Here is a 22,840-nt window from a genome sequence, read left to right as displayed (position 1 = left end):
ACACACCCGGTCCCGTATTAGGCTAATCAAATATAATAAAAAATAATTACATTTATTACAGATTTTTTATATCTGCTCTCTAGAAATATGAAATTATCTTATAATTTGGCAACAGGCTGCAGGGCAGTAAATGCAATAAGAATTCTGTACTGAAGAATCGCTAAGAGTAATCGGAAATGGGATTTTTAAATTCAAGGTTTGTAGGCCATTTGAGTGAAAAAGAAATGTGAATGCTATTGAATGATATGCTTCATAATTATTTGTTTGTTTGTTTTGGGGGGTTTTTTCCCCCTTATTGTACCCCTTCCCCATTCCATTACAGAGAGAGAGAGAGAGAGAGAGAGTGACAGGGGTTTCACTGAAAGAAGTCTGTCTATCTCTCAGCAGGCCAAAGCCCCCCCACCCCCCACCCCTCGACCAAACCCACAACTAAACAAGGCTTCCTCTGTTTTGGGCTTGCTTTCACTCTCTCTCCTTCTCTCCACTCATCTATTCATCAGCGCTCTGGAGAACTTTCCCTCTTTCACTCAAGCTTTTCTTTTTTCGTTTGAGGCAAGATGCCTTCTGGGAGTTTTTCCGCTTTTCTCAGAGTCGTCCTCTTTCAATATGAGTGTATTTATGCACAGTTGTGTGTGTTTGTGAGTTGAAGTTTGAGAGACTTTTTTGGCAGTAGGAATTTTGAGGTATTTTCCCACATGGCAGGGCTGGAAGTGAAAGCTGACAGCAGTAAAGCCCCTCACCAGAATCTGACAGTATGCTCAGGCATTCGGTGATATCTTGATGAGTGTTTGTGTGTTTGAGTGTGCATGTGGTAAATATGGCCACACGCGGATACTCACTGCCAGGTAAAGCATGGTGTACATGGCGAAAGACGCATGGCCCGAGAAGAAGGACTTTCTGTGAAAGAAAAGCAGTAGGGAAATTTCACCAACCAGATGTCATAATCCTGCAAATAATTAAACTGCTGCACTGGTTTATGGGCCATAACATTGTCATTGCATGATGTTATATTAGATAAACACAAGAGCACATGTTATTCCAAGCAATGTCCTTAATATTTTCTGTAATACATACTATATGAGTGGTTAAAAATCCAACACTTGGGACTTGGAATACTATATTTCACCCTTAACAACTCATACATCATAGCTCTGTTCCAAAACCAAATGAGCCACCCACTTAGTCCTGTAAAAAGAAATAAAAATAACTTATTATACATATATTTTAATTAGTGCCAAAAAAATATCAGTAAGCCTCATCTCATGTTCTGATCTCAATTAAGTGACTGTGGTGAAATATTTGCAAAATTATATTACATGGTTCCTTTCACGTATTGCTACAGTTCCGAAGTGAAATGTCGCCTGTGTGGCGCTAAAAGAAAGCTAAATGTTCTCCTAAACAGATGAGGTTTTTAAGGTTAATGCTCTACCTAATCTAATTTCTGTGAGATCAGGTTGATTTTACCCAATGTTTGTGTGCTAGCCTATGCATTATTTGTTACTCAAATGTCGTGTTTAGCTTAGCAACATGCTAACATCAAACTCTTTTAAAATCAACTTTGAGTCAAGTCTGCTTTGTGCTACCTGTAGGGAGTGCTATTTGTGTGGTACGCAAAGTTTCTACCAATGAACAGCGTTTCGAATCAGTCACTTTTGATGCCTTTTTCAAGATGATGGCTTAGATGTATGCAGTAAATATGTAGGCAGTAAACAGCAAGGCAGTTCACTAGGTTTTGGAACAAAGCATCATCTCATCATACAAATGCTTGTTCTCCACTGACCTGGCCTCCTCCACCATTTTAGAGCTGGAGTTCTTGCAGACGACGTCTGGGATGTAGGTTCCAGGTGTGCAGTTGAGCGACGCATACGTCACGTTACACACAGACAGGAAGTGTGGACGAAGTCGGCCCACACTCAGCTTTGCCATGTTAGTCACGGATTGCCCCACACAGCAACCAAACAGGAAGCTACCAAGCTCCTTGTACAGGCAGGAAATGTAGCAGTTCCGCACAAAAGCGCGCGAATGCACGCCTCTGAATCGCACCCGGTAACACTCCCCAACAGCAATCTGAGACAGACAGTGGATTTTTGCTGAGGTTACTACCATGCAACATCAAGTTAAATACTACAAAGCCTATGAAGCATAAGTCATGTTCACTAATAGCCTTAAAGGTATAGTTCACCCAAAAATAAAAACCTGCACACTGTTATTTTTTTTCTGTGGCACACAAAAGTATAACTTTTTGAATTTGTTTTGTTGCTCAACAAAAACATGTCAAGCTCCAAAGGACAAAAAAATTTATACAAAGTAACAAAAAATGGGTCCATATAACTTGTGTGCTTCCATGGTTTCTGAAGCCATATGCTAATTTTGTTTGATGAACAGACATCACTGATAATCCGTGATGTATCCATTTAACATTATTTTTTTTTTTCTTTTCTAGAATATACGTTTTAATTTGTCTGTAACAAAAACCCAATAATTAAATCAATAATAACAATCCTAAAAAATTATCAAATAAAATAGGGAGTTACAACAAATGTGATATCACCCATGGACACATAATGACTTAAATTGTGGTCTTTTCCTCACAGAGATGGTGGCTACAAAGTAAAGTAGGGCTTCAAAAGACTACCACACCAGTCGATATAGACTACTTTTATGGTTCTTTTTGTCCTTTTTGGACAAGGTTACTATACACTTTGGTTTGCACTTTATTTAGATGCACAGCCCATTTCCTTGATCTTTCTAAGGCTTTTGACACAGATGATCACTGTAACTTCTTAAAGAGGCTTCATAGTATTTGGCTATCCAATCAAGCTGTTGTTTGGTTTCACTGTTATCTTTCTGGCAAATATCAGTGTGTGCTGATAGATGGCTTTATTTCATCTGCATTACCTGTTGTTAAAGGTGTTCCACAAGGGTCAGTTTTAGGTCCAACTGTATTCACTAATATATATATATATATATATATATATATATATACATACATAAACAACCTTTGTAATAATATATCTAATGCTAGATATCATCTTTATGCTGACGATACAATTATTTACTGCTGTGTATCCTCTGTTTCACTGACATTTCTATATTTACAGTCTGCCTTTGACTCTGTTCAGTCACTTTACATCAACTTAAACTGGTTCTGAATGCAGATAAAACTAAATTAATGTTTGTCTCAAATTCTAATGTTTTGTCAACAAACCTTACAGACATTGTAGCTTTTCAAGATGCCATAATTTATCCTGTTACCAATAAGTATCTGGGCATTGTACTTTATAACCAGTTGTCATTCAAGTCTCATATTGAACACTTTGTTTTGAAACTCAAACTAAAATTAGGCTTTTATTTCAGAAATAAATGTTCCTTTTAGGTCAGTGCCAGAAAGTACCTATAGTGTCTGCAACATTTCTACCAATACTTAACTATGGTGATTTATTGTATATGCATGCCCCAAAGCAATATTTAAGAAAAACTTGACACCCTATTTCATAGTGCCTTGCGCTTTATTATTGCTTGTGGTTATCAAACTCATCACTACACTCTATATGCCAAAGCTGAGTTGCCGCCTTTGGAAATACGAAGACGCTCACATTGATATTGTTAAGGGTGTTCCACAAGGGTCAGTTTTGGGTCCAATTTTATTCACATATATATATATATATATATATATATATATATATATATATATATATATATACACACATACATAAACAACCTTTGTGATAATATATCTAATGCTAGATATCATCTTTATGCTGACAATACAATTATTTACTGCTGTGTATAAAGTTGGTGGAATGACCTCCCCAACTCCATCTGTGAAGCAGACTCACTCTCTGTCTTAAACCTAGCACACATTTTCAACTGTCTGATATTACAACACTTGTGAATACTGTAAATAAATTGTGATATCTGACTGCTAATGACTATTTGATAATGATAATTGGCAAGGTCAATCTTGTAAACTAGATTTTATCTCAATGAGTTCTTATCCTGTTTAAATAAAGGTTACTTACACAGTCATTGTTTGGCAAAAATTAGTAATGATTCTTAAAAAAAAAAAATCTCCTTTTGAATTACATAGAAAAAACAAAACAAAAGGGTTTGGACCAATGGATGTTCCTTTAAATAATTAATATACATGCTGTCTTACTCTTGTTCAATAGGAAGCTAGATGAATGAGTAGATCATTAGACTCAGTAACCAGAGAACCGTCGGCTAATATTGCAATGGACAGAAGTCCCTTAAGGCCTTCCTGCGAGTCATACAATATCTTCTGTGTGTGTCCTCACCGTAAGCCCTGTGATGATGATGCCCCCAGCTATAAGCATACTATCAGGAATGGCCTCACTCTCTGTGTAAGGGTAAGTGATGCTGGAGTCCCCACAGAAGAAGCCCCTCATGTATGGAGTCACCGCTTTCAGCTCACAGGCGAAGAATGGAATGGAGGCTATCAGGAGAGAGATAGATGGGTTAAGTGCTTCTGTCAAAACTACCTGGAGGAATGTTCCTCTGTCTGTGTTTCTTTGGCACCAAAAGATCAGACATAGATTCATCCTAACTGTCCTATTATGTGCAATTACAATTACAAGTGTGGTTGAGATATCGAGACTGTCACTTTTTGTTATCCATAGGGGAGACGAGATCCAGCCAAGGGAGCCGGCATTCCATGCATAGCTCCAGCAGAGAGATGGAGGGAGATGGTGTGTGCATGTGTGTGTGTGTGGGGGGGGGGAGGGGCGGGGTGCGGGGGGCTGAGAGAATGACAGCACGGACAGAGGAGGAATCTGGAGAAGAAAAGAACCTGAAAAAGTCAGGACTGACGACAGAGGTTGTGTGGTGGAGGACAGAATGTTTCTTGCGTTCTGCTGGGAATGTGGGAATATGGTTCACTGAGAGTGCATGAAATATTTTCTCATTCAGGCAAATGCAAACAAAAAGACACCCCTCGCACACCTGGATGGTTGCAGGCAGGTGTGCACGACTGTGCAGGACAATATTGTAGAAAGAATTCTGTCACAATGCTGTAGCTTGCAGGATTCCTGATGGAATTCTATAAGAGTTCCTTAGAGAAAGGAATCTTACAAGCCATAGTACTGTGTGGGACTTATTTTATTCTCTCTTTCAAGCAAATAAAATTAATTGAACAATTATTAATTTAGGCTAAAGATTCAAATCAGACAGTGGGTGGTACAACACCTGGCCTACTTCCTGAATTTTCCAGGTAAGTGAACCGGGATGTTGTACTGGATGGATAGGTCTCCTCTTAAGGAAAATATTAGTAAGCTAATAGGTGACATTAAAAACAAAATCAGCTGGCCTGTCCGGTAATGCATGTGCTCCGGATCGTGGCACAGTGGTGCTTCCATGCGGATGACCTGGCTTGGGTCATTTTCAAATCGCAACCTTCCTCCTTCGGCCTACTGTTTCCTTTCACCTCTACCTATTCTATTGAAGGCAAAAAGCCCGTAAAAATCAACCTAGTCTCATAGAATCGCATCACTATACCACCATTTTTTCCAAAATGATGGCTTGTTGTATATGGAAGCCCTGGAGTGCCATTTACAATGAAAGAATAAATGATCAATCTATTAATTTGAAAATAAAATCTTGAATAACTCAATCAATTTCTAAATGGACAAATAAAAAGACGCATTTTAATTCATGTTTAAAAATGTCATCATATTTAACAATAACATTTTACATTAATAAATCAGATTTATTTCACTGCCACTTGAAGAGAACGTAAGACGGCCTGTCATTGGAAGATGGTACGACCAGTTGATATTACTGGATCTGTGAATCCCGCACACAAGAAACGGATGCAAAACATATCAGTAGTTAATGGTGGCTCGTTCACTGTTGCTGTGAAATACTGAACATGGCCCTAACTGAGCGTCCACAGTGATATGTGTCCAGAATGGGAGCTCGTAATTGTGATGCTGTGAACAGAACCAGCCTCCCGACCCACGGCCCGACCTAAAACACGTGAAGAGGTGAGCAAGGGCAACGGCTCGAGTCGTTGTAGAAAGCCGATGGACATTCCTGAACTTATACTGAAGGAAACGCACTTCCCCTTTCAGTGATATCACATTTATTAAAAAAAACACTGTGTGATCATCTTTAAATATTTAATTTTTATTAAAATAATTGTCTGTGTATGATCGAGAAAAGGCGAAAATGTATACATATATATATAAATATAACTTTTACTGGAAGAAAAAAAAAAGACCTTCTGGTTGTGTAAACGAAAGAAGTGCCGTTCGTTTGTGCTCAATTTCCGCTGGTTTGTGCCGTTAAAAGAAACACTGTAACTATTTCCCTTCCTTAGATATTCTTCCTAAGAAACTTTTTGGGGGAAGTAACATCACTCTCCACCAAATGTGGTCCAAATCATGGTCCTATCATATTTCTTCTGAAGACATGGATCAAACAACTGAAGTCGTATGGATTACTTTTATGCTGCCTTTATGTGCTTTTTGGAGCTTCAAAGTTCACCATTCACTTGTATTGTATGGACCTACAGATCTGAAATATTCATCTAAAAATCTTTGTTTGTGTTCTGCAGAAAAAAGAAAGTCAAACACATCTGGGATGGCATGAGGGTGAGTAAATGATGAGAGCATTTTCATTTTAGGGTGAACTATCCCTTTAATAAATTATTCATTATTGTGTGTTATTCCCAAGAATAAAATGTTTTTCTTCACAATCTTTAGTAACATTGTAATAACTTTGTTTCCACCTGGCTGCATTCTGGTTTTTCATAGCAATTTTTCATGATCCAATCAATTCTCAATGCATAAAATCAAGTACACATATTTTTGAATATCCTGTTTCACTAAAAAATATATCAGATTACAGAAGTAAAATGGGTTTCAAATATGGTTCCCCTTCTGTCGCTCTCTCCACGTTGTGTCACAGAAGCGACACTAGGGGTCTCTCTTGAGCACCGATATTCACCTCTGATCTATGAAAAAAGGCCAATGAGAAGTTGGCAGCCGGTATTTGCATGTCCCGCCCCCGGACATACGGGTATTTAGGCGGCGCAAATACAGGAGTTCATTCAGAAAATTTCTTTGGAGCCGATGGCCGTGCATGCAGTCTGCTGCGAGTTACACACCAAGTTCCTGTTTAATCCTCTGACGCTCTGCATGCTGTTGGATTTGACGGCGCATAACAGCGGCTTTCTCCTTCGTGCATGGCTGTGCATTCTTGCCCCTGGGCACTTCGACAGCGCAGACAACTCGAAAGAGTTATTCTAAAAGAGTAATTTCACTCTAAAGAGCAAAACACAGCGGCGTTGAACGTCCCTCTCAGGACGCGTCTTTTTAAAGACGATATTTCCGCCCCTGTGTAGTTTCTGGATGTGGTTGATTTCTCCCCACCTCTGACGGTCATAAAAACTGCCTTGCATTCCTGGGTTGCGATCACACGCAGGCAGCATTTTTATGAATGGTCTATGTTTTCAGTGCGAGAACATAGCCATGACAGCATTGCGGTCATAGGCTTTCTCTTGTAGTGAGAGAAAGCCGCTTCAGCCACCCCCCGCCCCTCGCCTCCTTCCCACGGGATTGAGGCAGGCACCGCGGGCGATGAAAGACGATCTGGGGAGAATAACGGGACGCTTTTGCCGGGTAAATCCCCTCGAAACCTCCCGCCTCCCCGGCACGCTTGCCTGCTTCCCCCGAGCTTGGGTTTAGTGCGGCCCGCTTAATGGCCTACCGTCCGGTCCCTCGAGCTCCCTGGCATTGGATGATGACATCACCGCTGCATTGGAGAGCGTAACAGCGGCGTCGGATGTGGATAACTCGCCTGGGCCGCCACCTTCGGGTCTGCGCCCAGTCTGAGCCTGACGCACGGAGGTCCGCTATGCTTCCCCGGGCTTAATTGGTTCCGCGGGCATGTGCGACGCTCACAGCCGCGCCCCCCCGGTTCCTTCCCGGACGTGCATGACGAGCTGAGCAAGCCCAGCTTCCTCACTCCTCCGCTCTCGCTACCCTCGGTGGTAGAACGGTCCCAGACCGCTCCCCACTGCACGCCATGGCCCTCTCCTGCAAGTCCACCGGGCCAGGGCACTTCAAATCTGCACTTGGGTAGTCCTGTTCTTGACTTGCTGCAGGAACTGCACTCAAACAGCCGATGGCCACCCCCTGTGGTCGAGAAACGCAACGATGGACAGGACCTGGTCGCAGTACAGGAGGCAGACAAAGCACGCTTTCTCAAAAAACGCCCCCGTCTCCCAGCTCAGTCCATTCGGCGACACCACTTGACGACTCCGCCCAGCAGTCCTCAGTGGTGAAGAAACAGACGGAGGCTATTTCACACATCTTGCCCTGCCACAAACCTGCCGCCAGGGGCCATGCCCTGTCTGCTGGCCGAGGGCGTCCTCCTGCGGCTTTCAAGAAAGAAAGAAAGTGGTGCTCCGCCTCAACTAACGAAGAGAGTGGGCCCAGCTCTCAGCCCCAGCGTCGAGCTCCCCGCAGAAGTTGGACGCCCTCGTCTCACGGACCCCCTCAAGGACCCGGAAGGCTCCCAGGCGCTCCTGAGATGACCGACCCAGAGACCGAGACGATAGCTCCGGAGCTGGTAAGACCGGTCCGTTCCCTGGTGGAGGGCCGGAAGGAGAATTTTTTGTTAAATTCTGTATAGAGCTATTTCCTTTTTGTCTCTGGGTCACCTGGCCCACAAATGCCATTCTCACGGCACTCTGCTTTCAGGCCTCAACAGTCCCGGTTCCTGGACGTGGTGTCCCCGCCTTCAGCCCACGACTGTTCCCCGGCCGGCCGGTTCAGACAAGTCCAGAGGACGCCAACATCAGACCTCCTCCTCAGTAACGAACCCGCCCCCTGCCGGGGACGCGGAGCAAGGTAAGTGCTTTGAGTCTATTCTCAGCACCGGAGCCTCGGGCCGCTTCACTGCCTCCCGACGCCGCATTACCTGTTCCGCACCGCTGCGAAGCCCCGCCAGGTATGTCCAAAATACTCGTCCCCTTGGTGCCCCTAGCACGGAGCTTAGAGGCGTGGCTTTCACTGCCCAGCCCGTCACGCTGGCTGCACCGGACCATTCGACTCGGTTAGCAAATCAGTTTGCCAGGCCTCCGCCCCCCTTCGTGGGCGTTCATTTTTCCGCAGTACACGGCGAACATGCACATTCCCTGCGCAAAGAAATTGCCTCCCTTCTAATCAAGGACGCGACAGAGCCTGTCCCTCCAACCGATACGAAGAAGGGTTTCTACAGCCTTTACTTCGTTGTACCCAAGAAAGGCGGCGGCTTACGACCGATCTTGGGCCTACGAGTTTTCAATCGGACCCTGTCCAAACTCCCGTTCAAAATGCTCACCCAGAAACAAATTCTATCTGGCGTCCGGCATCTAGATTGGTTCGCAGTGGTAGACCTGAAGGACGCGTACTTTCACGTCTCGATTCGCCCTCGACACCGACCCTTCCTACGGTTCGCGTTCGACGGCCAGGCGTATCAGTACAAAGTCCTCCCCTTCGGCCTGTCTCTGTCCCCTCGCGTCTTCACGAAAGTCACAGAGGCAGCTCTTGCCCCACTCCGAGAAGCTGGCATACGCATACTCAATTACCTCGACGACTGGCTCATCCTGGCCCCCTCGTGAGAGTTACTATGTGCGCACAGAGACCAGGTGCTCAGGCACCTCAGCCGTTTGGGGCTTCAGGTCAACTGGGAAAAGAGCAAGCTCACCCCAGTCCGGAGCGTCTTTTTTCTCGGTTTGGAGTTAGACTCAGTCTCAATGACAGCACGTCTCTCCAACGAGCGTGCTCAGTCGGTGTTGAAATACCTCGCTTCCCTCAAGCCAGGTACCGTGGTCCCTCTAAACCGATTCCAACAGCTCCTGGGGCATATGGCATCCTCCGCGGCGGCCGCGCTGCTGGGGTTGATGCATATGAGACTCAAGTCACTGCACGCCACTCACATCCCCGGCAACCTCAATGTGATAGCGGACGCACTGTCAAGACAAACGCTTGCCCGGCGGAGAGTGGAGGCTCCACCCCCAGTCGGTCCAGCTGAAAGTGGCGTCTGTTCGTGAACTGGTGTTCTTCCCGAGCTGAAGACCCGCAGAAGTGCGCGGTTAGGTCAGTGCTCGTGTTTCTTCAGGAGAGGCTGGAGAGGAGGCTGTCCCCCTCCACCCTCAAGGTGTATGTTGCCGCCGTCGCGGCTCACCACGACACGATAGACGGCAAGTCTCTTGGTAAGCACGACTTAATTGTCAGGTTCCCCAAATGTGCCCAGAGGCTAACTCCCTCCCGGCCTAACCTATTCCCCTCCTGGGATGTCTCGATCGTCCTCACAGGCCTCCAGAGACCCCCCTTCGAGCCGCTAGATTCAGCTGGACTCAGGGCCCTCTCTCTCAAGACTGCCCTGCTGATCGTGCTCGCCTCCATCAAGAGGGTCAGGGACCTGCAAGCATTCTCTGTTAGCGACACTTGCCTGGAGTTCGGTCCGGCAGACACATACGTGATCCTAAGACCGCGACCGGGCTATGTGCCCAAGGTTCCTACCACACCCTTCAGAGATCAGGTAGTGAACCTGCAAGCGCTGCCCCGGGAGGAGGCAGACCCAACCCTTGCATTGCTGTGTCCAGTACATGCTTTGCATATCTATCTGGACCGCACACAGAGCACTAGACACTCTGAGCAGCTCTTTGTCTGCTTCAGGGGACAGCGGAAAGGGAACGCTGTCTCCAAACAGAGGCTTGCCCACTGGGTTGTCGACGCCATTTCATTGGCTTATCACACCCAGGCCGTGCCCCCCCTTGCGGGTCCGAGCTCACTCCACCAGGGGTGTTGCGTCCTCATGGGCACTGGCCAGGGGCACCTCCCTAGCAGACATCTGCAGAGCAGCAGGGTGAGCAACACCTAACACTTTCTCTAGGTTTTACAACCTCCGTGTTGAGTCAGTATCGTCCCGTGTTTTCTCAGGTCCAAGCCCGTAGAACTCGGTAACACGCTGACGTTCTGACCAGGTGAATCACTTGCGCCTAGCGCCCTTTCCCTCAGCCGAGGTAAAATAGTGTGCCTCCGTTCCCAGGAGACCCCATCTTCGGGTCACTGGTTGACTCCTCCCTAGCCCTGTTGGGTCCGCAGTTCAGTGGAGGAACTCGCCGACCCAAGCCACTACGGGTCCCCGAAGGCTACCCTGTACTGGAATAGGTGCTCCACAGGTAAGGCCTCCTGCTCGGACTCCCCCTGTGTGTAATTCCATGGTACTGTCCCCTCACGAGTGGACCCCGGTGTCTCCCTTAGGCAGTTACAGCTGCCTCGGTCACCGTGCTGTATGCTTCCCCCCTCTACGAGGCTGGATCTACCACTGCACCAACTTTTCCACATGGGTCCTAATAGGCCATGTGATGCATTTGCCACTCTTTGCCTCCCCTGCCAGGTAGGTGTGGCCTCCGCAGGGTCTTCTCCCCCTGAAAGAAGGGCTAAGACCCCCTTCCCTCAATGCGTGTAAGGGCCCCGGCCGTAGTTGCTCTATGCGAGAAACATAGAGAGAAAAGAGGCCCAGCCAGGCTGGCCCATTCCCATCACCTTGTTCCCCCTTCCAGGGTAACGAAAAGGATTCTGATGGCTTGAATGGGGCATTGGGGAAGGGTACGTGCAGCCTGATACAATTGGTCATCCTGCACATAAGAATACCTGCTTGCTCCTGTATCAGCAGTTCACATACACGGCTCAGCGCATGGCACTTTTATAAGTGGACCCCTAGTGTCGCTTCTCTGACACAACGTGGCGAGAGCGACAGAAGGGGAACGTCTAGGTTACGTATGTAACATCCGTTCCCCGATGGAGGGAACGAGACGTTGTGTCTTCCCCGCCACGTCGCTGAGCCGAGCCACTGTTGTGGCCGGACCATTTCCGGCTCCTCAGAAAAATCCTGAATGAACTCCTGTATTTGCGCAGCCTAAATACCCGTATGTCCGGGGGCGGGACATGCAAATACCGGCTGCCAACTTCTCATTGGCCTTTTTTCATAGATCAGAGGTGAATATTGGCGCTCAAGAGAGGCCCCTAGTGTCGGTTCTCTGACACAACGTCTCGTTCCCTCCATCGGGGAACGGAGGTTACATACGTAACCTAGACGTTTCATGTTGATTTTAAAAGCGATAAACAGAAATGGATTTAAATTGCTTTCTGTTATGCAAAAGCTCGACTCAAGCCCTGGACTACTTGATTAACAGAAGAGGTATACATGGACAGAGAATAAGAGGTTAATAAATTGGGTGGTGAAAGAATGCCAGAAGAATTGTCAGTGCCGTTTCTACACACTTGTATTGTGATTGACAGGATCATCTGAACAAGCTCCTCCCACTCTTTCGTTTACAAAGTCATTGAAAAAAATTTTTTTTAAAGTGACTTTAGAGCAAGTACAGAACAGTACTGATCTATAAATACAGGTTTGCACCAGGAGCTGAGTGCGGATATAGAAGTGTAGTGTGATTCAGCTGTTGTTCTTTGGTTTGCTCTCTCTCTCTCTCTCTCTCTCTCTCTCTCTCTCTCTCTCGCTCTCTCATTCCCCCCAGGCCCAGGGCACACACGGTCCCATGCCCTTGATCCACTCAGAGCATGAGAGTAATCATTAACCCTCCACTCTCTATCCCAACTGGAATAAACACAGTCACAAACACAGTCCCTGCCAGGGAATCTCTCAGTGTAAGTGACCGCTCGGCTTTCAGGGCACACACATGCTTGCACAAACACACACAGGGGGACCAAAACAGATCCAGAGATGGAAAGAAAGTGCAAAGTAGGTCACTAATGGCTAAAATACATCAACAGAACAGCAAGTTCACTTTAACTAATCATCATCTTTCAGTAAAATCGTTGTAAACTAAAGAGAGTAAGGGCACCTACAGCAAGGAGTTCAAAGCATTCAGTTCCAGGAATTTTTTTAATCAATTGCCTGAGCTGTAAATGACGTCAAGTCAAGTCATTTTTATTTGTATAGCACTTTTCACAACACATATCTTTTCAAAGCAGCTTTACAGGAAATCGTGCATTACCAAAAAATTTAAATAAATAAATAAACTGTAATCTCCATAATGTCTTACAGTGATCATTGTGTAGTTTGATTAAATATGATTGTAAAATTTGAATAGAAATTAAATAATGAAATAATAATTGTATTTAGAACCCTTGTGAGCAAGCTTAAGGCGACTTTGTCAAGGAAAAAAAAAAGATGTTAGTTAATGGAGAAAAATAACCCTGGGAGAAACCAGACTCACTGTGGGGGCCAGTTCCCCTCTGGCTAACATCATGAATATAATACCAATATTACTTATGTATAGTGCAGTGTAGGTCATGGTTTAAAATGTGTAAACTAAGTAAGCGTTAAGGGCCAGTGTTTCAAGAATAAAATATTTTTTATGAACTGTAAGATTAATGATTAATGTCTTTAAAGTCCATACTGTATTAACTGCAGAAGTTCACATAGATGCAATGTCCTTTGTTAGTTGGCTGATAAAGGCTTTTATTTGCAATTCAATTAAAGTCTATGTATTCCATTTTAAGAGTGTAGTCCATCAATAGACCAAGGTGATGCAGGCAGAGATAAATGATGAGGTGCATCGCAGTTCAGCCTGCAGGTCATTTGGTGAGGTCCATCCTAAATCCAAGGTTCAGGCATTGGCATATGAAGTGGCATCTTACAGTTGGAGTTAGCATTAGCTGATCCTCTGAAGAAAAACAAATAAAGTTATTTCTGGCTAGCACCGGCTGTACAATAGTTTGTCTTCATCTCTCAGTGACACGTAGCAGTGGAGTTCGGCACCAAGCAGGAACGGAGCTGGATCTGGCCAGTTCAGGTAACCTCGGAATATGATTCCCGAGGTTGAGACATGGAAACAAATAGAATAATATTAGCGTAGATGCCATTACATTTTTTGCATAGTTATAGATCATGATAGATGTTTCTGGTTATAGCACAACTAAACTAAAGCAGTCTAATTGTTAGTTGAAGGATAATTTAGGTATATACTAGGATAAATATATGAGTCTTTAGTCTAGACTTTAACTGAGTTAGTGTGTCTGCATCCCAAACAGTGTTAGGGAGACTCTTCCATAGTTTAGGAGCCAAATAAGAAAAGGATCTCCTCCTTTTGTGGATTTTGATATTCCTGGAATTATTAACAAGCCAGAATTTTGTGATCGTAATGAACGTGATGGAAAATAGCATGTCAGAATATCTCTTAAGTATTTTACGAACTAGACCATTCAAAGATTTGTATGTAGTTAACAAAATTTTCAAATTAATAAAAAATGTAACAGGTAGCCAATGTAATGATGAAACAATGGGGCTAATATGATCATATTTCTTGGTTCTAGTCAGCACTCTGTGTAACCCGCACAAGAAGAGACAGTCACAATGTAAGTCAAAAACTGCGTTTTATTGCAGGCAGGCAAAAGTACAGAAAAAGGGCAAATCCAGTGAAGAGTAGTCAAAGGGAGCGTGAGGTCGAAAGCCGGGGAATCAAGATATAAACAAGGGGGCAAATCCGGGTGAGAGTAGTCAAAGGGAGCGTGAGGTCGAAAGCCGGGGAATCAAGAGGAAAATGACGAGACTAGTGGGAGCAAAAGACAGGGGAACAAGGGGAGCTGGCAAGCTAAGAGGTGAACGAGAGGAGGTCAAAACTAGACGAGACTAGCGGGGGGCAAAGACACGGGAAACTAAATACAATAACCAACAACCGTGAGACGAAAGGGTGGTGATATCTATAGGGGCGAGTGCAGGTGTAAACCATGACAGGTGATGAGACGAGTGCAGGTGAAACTAATGTGCAGGAGTGCAGATGACGCGAGTGCAGGTGGTCATAATGTTCTGGGGGATTGGAAACGCGTGAGAAACTCGAGGAAGGGAGATTGCCTACGAGCATGTGAGCGAGTAGGAGCAAAGTGGGCGTGAGGGCTCGAGCGAGCAAAAAGAGCGTGCGAGCTCGAGGGGGCAGAGCGAGCGTGGAAGCTCGAGGGGGCGGAGCGAGGGAGCGGGGTTCGTGACAGTACTCCCCTCTAAAACGGACGGCTCCTGACGGCCGCCGGGTTGCGAGGAAGTGGTGCTGGATGAACCCAACAAACAAAAACCCTGAACAGACAACCCACAAAACACACAAACAAAATTGAGGGCAGTCCAAGGGGCACAGAGGGAAATGAGACAGTCCATGGGGTCAATGGGCAGTATCAAGGCAAGGTCTGGGGAACATAGCGGACAGGCGGGTGGTCGGGAGATCTAGGGGGCAGCCGTAGGGCAGAGACTGGGTCAGGGGGTCTGGAAGGCGACTGGAGGACAGGGACCGGGTCCGGGGTCTGGAAGGTGACCACCGGACAGGAACAGGGTCAGGAGGCCAGGGAAGAGGCCACAGGACAGGGAGAGTGTCAGGGGCCACCGGACAGGGTAAGGGGGCCAGGGAAGAGCCGTGAAAGGCGGTGCCGTCAGAGGCGGCACTGTAGGCGGCTCTGGAGGTGGGGTTCTGGAAGGCTCTGGAGGTGGAGCCGAAGGAGGCTTTAGGGGCGAAGGCCTGAAAGGCTCTGGAGGTGGAGCCAATGACGGTGGCGCCGTGGGAGGCTCTAGAGGTGGAGGCCTGGAAGGCTCAGGAGGTGGAGCCAATGGAGGTGGCGCCGTGGGAGGTCCCCGAGGCGATGACCTGGCAGGCTCTGTAGTCTCGGGGGGTAGAGCCATAGGAGGCCCGAGAGGCGGAGCCATAGAAAGCTCTGGAGTCTTTGGGAGCAGAGCCGTGAGGGGCTCGGGAGGTGGAGCCGTGGGAGGCTCGGGAGGTGGAGCCATAGGAGGCTCGGGAGGCAGAGTCGTAGGAGGCTCGGGAGGCGGAGCCGTAGGAGGCTCGAGAGGCGGAGCCCTAGGAAGCTCTGGAGTCTCTGGGAGTAGAGCCGTGATAGGCTCGGGGAAAAAGGTTGTGGAAGACTCGAGAGGCTCTAGAGGTGGGGCCCTGGATGGCTCGAGAGGAGGAGCCTTAGGAGGCTCGAGAGGAAGAGCCCTGGGAGGCTTGAGAGGAGCCCTGGGAGGCTTGGGAGGAGGAGCCTTGGGAGACTCGAGAGGCGGAGGCCGCGAGGGCTCTGAGGGGCGAGCAGAGGCTGGCAGAGCCGTGGAAGACTCTGAGAGCGGAGCAGAGGCTGGCAGAGCCGTGGAAGACTCTGAGGGCGGAGCAGAACCCGGCAGAGCCGTGGAAGACTCTGGGGGTGGAGCAGAACCCCGCAGAGCAGTGGAAGACTCTGGGGGCGGAGCAGAACCCGGCAGAGCCGTGGAAGACTCTGGGGGCGGAGCAGAACCCGGCAGAGCCGTGGAAGACTCTGGGGGCGGAGCAGAACCCGGCAGAGCCGTGGAAGACTCTGAGGGCGGAACAGAGGTCGGTAGAGCTGTGGAAGACTCTGAGGGAACCTCTGCGGTCTTGAGCACAAGACGAGACTGGGGAGAAGGGGCCCTCTTCCTTCTCTTGCGTCCTCGGCCAACAGGGGACGTGGCCATGGGGACGGTCGAGGCTACAGGCGCTGGCTCGCCGACCGTGGCGGGCATGGGCGCTGGCTCGTTGGCCGTGGCGGGCATGGGCGCTGGCTCGTTGGCTGTGGCGGGCATGGGCGCTGGCTCGTTGGCCGTGGCGGGCATGGGCGCTGGCTCGTTGGCCGTGGCGGGCATGGGCGCTGGCTCTCTGGCCGTGGCAGGCATGGGCATTGACTCGCTGGCCGTGCCAGGCTTCGAGACTGGGGCCGTGACAGGCTTCTGGACTGGGGCCGTGACAGGCCTCGGGACTGGGGCCATGTCAGGCTTTGGGGCTAGGGCCGTGACAGGCTTCGGGGCTAGGGCCGTGTAAGGCTTCGGGGCTAGGGCCATGTCAGGCTTCGGGGCTAGGGCCGTGTAAGGCTTCGGGGCTAGGGCCGTGTAAGGCTTCGGGGCTAGGGCCGTGTCAGGTTTCGGGGCTAGGGCCGTGTCAGGCTTCGGGGCTAGGGCCGCGACAGGCTTCGGGACTAGGGCCGTGTAAGGCTTCAAGACGGGGGCCGTGGTAGGCTTCAAGACGGGGGCCGTGGTAGGCTTCAAGACGGGGGCCGTGGTATGGAACGCTGGTTCAGTTTCTGCCTCCCCCACAGTAAACGAGGAACCAGCGTAGAGTAGGGCAAGGTCAATAAACTGAGCCAGGTTGAGAGAGCAGCGACCACCAGGCATGAATGATGAGGCTGGCTCATTCAGTCCAAATTGAAAAATGTCTTTCAGAGCCACCTCATCAAAATTCACCTGGTACGCCAGGGCACAAAAATCCATAATATAAGCCTCCAAGGGTTGGCTCCCCTGGCGCAAACCCAAGAGTCGGGCCGCTGGCTCCATAATGTCAAGGACGGGGTTATGAGTTACATAACCACTGCCTTGCACGGAAAACCCTTGGTTCCCGTCCGATGAGCCGTAAAACCTCTCCGGGGATGGAGAGCATACGGTGCTCACGGATGCATGGAAAGCATCAATGGGCTCAGGGGCAGACACAGGTGAAACAGGGTGAAAAATTTCAGACATATAACATACCTGCTGCCCCTGGGCATGGCAGCCGGTCCTGCCTCCAAACTGTAGCTCCTCGCGCCGAATGTGACGTGCACCTCCGCTCTAGTGAGCTGCGCGAATCCTCAGCGCGGGGCATTGTGACTGTCTTTGGTAACGGTTGGTTATTCTGTAACCCGCACAAGAAGAGACAGTCACAATGTAAGTCAAAAACTGCGTTTTATTGCAGGCAGGCAAAAGTACAGAAAAAGGGCAAATCCAGTGAAGAGTAGTCAAAGGGAGCGTGAGGTCGAGAGCCAGGGAATCAAGATATAAACAAGGGGGCAAATCCGGGAGAGAGTAGTCAAAGGGAGCGTGAGGTCGAAAGCCGGGGAATCAATAGGAAAATGACGAGACTAATGGGAGCAAAAGACAGGGGAACAAGGGAGCTGGCAAGCTAAGAGGTGAACGAGAGGAGGTCAAAACTAGACGAGACTAGTGGGGGCAAAGACACGGAAACTAAATACAATAACCAACAACCGTGAGAAGAAAGGGTAGTGATATATATAGGGGCGAGTGCAGGTGTAAACCATGACAGGTGATGAGACGAGTGCAGGTGAAACTAATGTGCAGGAGTGCAGATGACGCGAGTGCAGGTGGTCATAATGTTCTGGGGGATTGGAAATGCGTGAGAAACTCGAGGAAGGGAGATTGCCTACGAGCATGTGAGCGAGTAGGAGCAAAGTGGGCGTGAGGGCTTGAGCGAGCACAAAGAGCGTGCGAGCTCGAGGGGGCGGAGCGAGCGTGGAAGCTCGAGGGGGCGGAGCGAGGGAGCGGGGTTCGTGACACTCTGGTTAATAATTGAACATTCTGGACATCCTTCCAGTAACCTAGTCTTACAATAACCTAGTCTTGAGGTCATGAACGCATGAAATAATTTTTCGGCATCAGTCATAACTTAATACGCAATATTTCTGTGGTGGAAGTATTAAGTTCTTCGCTGTTGAAAATGACATAACAGTACATCCATCGAGAGTCAAATTATATTTTAGCGGCTTATTTTTAGAGGTTTTTGTTCCAATCATTAGTACCTCTGTTTAGTCAGAATTGAGTAGAAGGACATTTCTGGCCATCCAATCTTTGATTTCATTTATACACTCTGCTAATTTGGAGAAGTATGAATTTTTGTTGGGTTTAGATTAAATATAAAGTTGGGTATCGTCAGCATAACAGTGGAAACTTATTCCACGATTCCTGGTAATATTTCCCAGGAGAAGCATGTATAAAGAGAAAAGCAGAAACCCTAAAACTGATCCCTGTGGCACTCCATACTTAACTTTTGTTTGATTTGACAATACCTTGTTTACACATACAAAGAGTTTGCGGTATGATAAATAGGACCTAAACCATGCTATTGCAAGTCCACAAATGCCAAAATAATTATGCAGCCTATTCAAGAGAATGTCGTGATCTATAGTGTTGAAGGCAGCATTAAGATCTAAAAGCAATCGAAGAGAAATGCAGCCGCGATCAAATGATAAGAGCAAGTTATTTGTAACTCTTATAAGTGCAGTCTCTGTACTGTGATATGGTCTAAATCCTGACTGAAATGTTCATATATTCAATTTCTCTGTAGAAATGAACATTGTTGGGAGGACACAACCTTTTCTAGTATTTTCGACATAAATGGGAGATTTAAAATCTGTCTATAATTAGCCAATTCTCTAGGATCAAGCTGTGGCTTCTTAATAAGTGTGTCCTTTCTTGGGACATGCCCTAAGGATATCGAGGAGTTAATAATACTAAGAAGAGGTTCTGAGATTACTGGAAATACCACTTTTAAGAGCTTTGTTGGTATTGGATCTAGCATAAATATTGTGGCTTTTGATTTTTAGCTCTTTGTGACCTATGACAGCGAAGGATTGAAGTTGCTTGTGAGCAAATTATGAGACACTTTTTTGTGACAGTTAATTGCATAGTTCCAATTTTATTTCTGATTATTTCAAATTTATCAGTAAAAGAAATTCATAAAGTCATTACTATTGTGCTGTGACGGAATATCTGGTTCAGTTGATGCTTTTTATTCCTAACCAATTTAGCCACAGTACTGAATGAACACCTAGGATTTTTGTGGTTATTTTCTGAGTTTGCTAAAATATGCTGACCTGGCAGCATTTAGTGCCTGTCTGTAGCTACAAACACTACCCTTCCATGCACTGCATTAGTGTGGTGTAGATTGAGTGACATTAGCTGATGGCAACAAATAAGAGACGAGGTAATAATCTGAGATGTCATCACTCTGCTGAGGAATTCCTATAGTATCAACATCAACTACATATGACTGAATTAAATCTAGTTTTAGATTATGGCAATAAGTTGGATTTTTCAAAAGAGTTGAGGATTTCAATAAATGCTAATCCTAATGTGTCATTTTCATTATCTAAGTAAATGTTGATGTCACCAACAATTAAAGCTCTATCTACATTAACTACTAAATCTGAAAATGTTCAAATTCACCAATGAAATCTGAGTATGGCCCAGGTGATCTATATACTGTAGCAAGGGCAAAAGATGACAGGGATTTTTTATTTATATCTGATGGTATCATATTAAGCATTATTAGTTCAAAAGACTTAAAACTTTTATTCTGTCCTCTGAGTAACACCAAAAACTTTGTGGTCATGGTTAGTGATTCTCGCTCTCAATGGGCACGTGGTAAGTTGTGTGTGGATCGCGGAGAGCAGCATGACCCTCCACATGCGGTGTCTCCGTGGTGTCATGCACAACAAGCCACCTGATAAGAGGCACAGATTGATGGTCTCAGAAGCTGAAGCAACTGAGACTTGTCCTCCACCACCCGGATTGAGGTGAGTATCCATGCCACCACGAGGACCTACTAAGTAGTGGGAACTGGGCATTCCAAACTGGTCTATTATATTACACTAATCTACTATTAACCTCATCACCACGACGAGTAGGGAGGGGGCACGAGCATATTACAGTGTCTGACAAAATTTTTACGAGTTCGCACACTTCTTTAATATTATTTCCGACTGGTGAAGCCAGATATTGTTAGTGATGACATGAATAACAATTTTAGAAAATCTCATTTAGCATTAACCAGCACTTATAAATTTGATCTGAAGTCAGATGCCCGAGCCACCGAAATGCATTTAACAATGTTGGCTGGAGTCTCTATTTCCATGTTCCTTACAACAGAATCACTAATTATTAAGGCTATTTCAACATGATTCTCAGTGGGTGCATCACTGAGTTGGGAGAATCACTTGGAAATCCTAACAGGATCGGTAAAATGGTGTCACTTTGCTTAGAGAGTATGCTGCCGAGGCGACACACAATCGCCCTGCTGGGGGGGGCTCTAGAGCCAGAACCAGAGTGTGTGTGTTGCTTGCTGTTCTACACGAATCCTAAACAGACTCTACCGGCTTCTCTTTCTCTTTCTGCATGCCTCTAGCTCATTAACCTTCTCTGTCAACCTGACTAATTCCTTACATTTATCACATGTGAATCTCTCACTGCTGAAGGAAGAATCTATAGTAAACATGTGGCATGTAATGCAGGAAGCAATAACATGAGTGGATACCATGACTTACCGAAATTGTTTGTTGTTGTTGTTATGGTTGTTCTTGTGTGGCAAAGGTTTGAGATCGATGTGGTTCCTAATCAGCAGATGTTTGAGATTGATGCACTAATCCGTGTAAACACAGTGTAAAAAACGAATGCACGCAGTCGAGAAGCGATATGTAAATAAAATTTTATAAAAACAGGGAAACAGGTGTGGTCGGTATAATACACACAGATGAAAGAGTAGAAAAGTGGAAAAACCTGAAGCACGTGGAAAAAGGATAAAATTCTGAACATATAAGAATAATGTTAAGCACGCTAGCAAGCTACAAACACTTGTGCAGTGTGCCTTCAGCAACAAGAATAGGAAGTGACGTAGCTCTACTCCAGAGAATGTAACTCATCACTCTTGAGCTGCATTAATAATGTTCTGAAAAGCTAATTAGCTGATAGCACCATGAGAATGTGCAAAGTTCCAAACCCTTCACTAGCATCTATCCAAAGCTGTGATGTCAAAGGTAGGAGATTGATCACACTGAGAATTCAACGACAGGAGATCATAAGCTCTACTGCTGAAAATAAGTTGTAAATTAAATTGAATCTTGAAGTGCCGATGAGGTGAAATGTCCACAAAGGGACGCCAAAAGCAAGTTGTATTTTTTATTGTAAATGGTGTATTAAAGTCAACAGGAATGCAACTTTTATTAAATGGATAGTTTACCCAAAAATAAAAATTATTTCATAATTTCAATATTTCATAATTTACTCACCCTCATGCCTTCCAGATGTATATGACATTCTTTCTTCAGCAGAACACAAACAAAGTTTTTTGGAATACTTTTTCAGCTCTCTAGGTCCATACATTGCTAGTGAATGGTGATCAGCACTTTAAAGTTCCAAAAAGCACATACAATTGTAGTCAAAGTTATCCATTTGACTCCAGTGTTTAAATTGTCTTCTAAAGCAATATGATCTCTAACTGTATACTTCCGGTCACTCTCTAGTGCACGTCAATGAGGGAGCGGGCTGGCATGTTCAAATAAAAGCAAAACCAATGAAGCTTGTGAACAGTGTTCTGTAGAAAACAAAGACGAACAGTGATCTGATTCCCCTCATGGGTGCGCATTGGAGAGCAATCGGTAGTAAACAATTATAGTGAAAAGGACTTAAAAGTCACAGTCTCGGTGAGGTCGCCGGATTGTTCTGTTTGTTTGGTTGTTTTCCCTCGTGTGTCACAGGTGCCGGCCAGCAGGCGTGATCTGTTCGCGCCACTCATCAACAGACAGACGGCACCTGTTCCATGTTATTTACCTCCTTAATTAAATACCCTTGTTCTCTTGTTCAGTGCTAGATTGTTGCATATCAAGTCACTCGCCTCACGCTCTATGCCTCGGTTGGTATGTTTTTCACTGTGTTGGTTACCAGTCTTTGCCTGGGGTTTGGATCATCTGGAACATTATGTCCTGTGTCTTCACCTGCCTTTGGATTGACTGCTCTCTGCCTGGGTGTCCCGCACACAACAGACATCTCTACGCATACACACCTGGTCTTCATGCTGCACTCGGTGCTGGGTCCATTCCACTGCTTCATTCACCTCATACTTAATCTTTGTTACAAATAAACTTTGTGAGCTGTTCCTCTGTGCTTGGATCTCATGTGTTTCGTGACAATTAAATATTGATCTCTTTCTCACCCAAATCAATCATATCGCTTTAGAAGACATTAATTTAACCACTGGAGTCCCAAGTATTACTTTTTA

General features: G+C 46.2%; 1 protein-coding gene across 1 annotated transcript in view; it reads right to left on the bottom strand.

The window, feature by feature from the left end:
- Positions 1 to 22,840, bottom strand: part of ppap2d (phosphatidic acid phosphatase type 2D) — a 61,289-nt gene that overhangs the window by 7,088 nt on the left and 31,361 nt on the right. The window contains exons 2-4 of the mRNA XM_052132160.1: positions 4,299 to 4,456; positions 1,781 to 2,067; positions 840 to 897 (exon numbers count right to left, since the gene is read on the bottom strand). Of these exons, the coding sequence (XP_051988120.1) occupies positions 840 to 897; positions 1,781 to 2,067; positions 4,299 to 4,456 (503 nt within the window). The remainder of the gene's footprint in view (positions 1 to 839; positions 898 to 1,780; positions 2,068 to 4,298; positions 4,457 to 22,840) is intronic.

This window comes from Xyrauchen texanus, chromosome 8 (genome assembly GCF_025860055.1).
Source record: "Xyrauchen texanus isolate HMW12.3.18 chromosome 8, RBS_HiC_50CHRs, whole genome shotgun sequence".
Classification (NCBI taxonomy): Eukaryota; Metazoa; Chordata; class Actinopteri; order Cypriniformes; family Catostomidae; genus Xyrauchen; species Xyrauchen texanus.
Note: the sequence above shows the minus strand (reverse complement) of the source record. Positions and strands in the feature narration are given on the sequence as shown.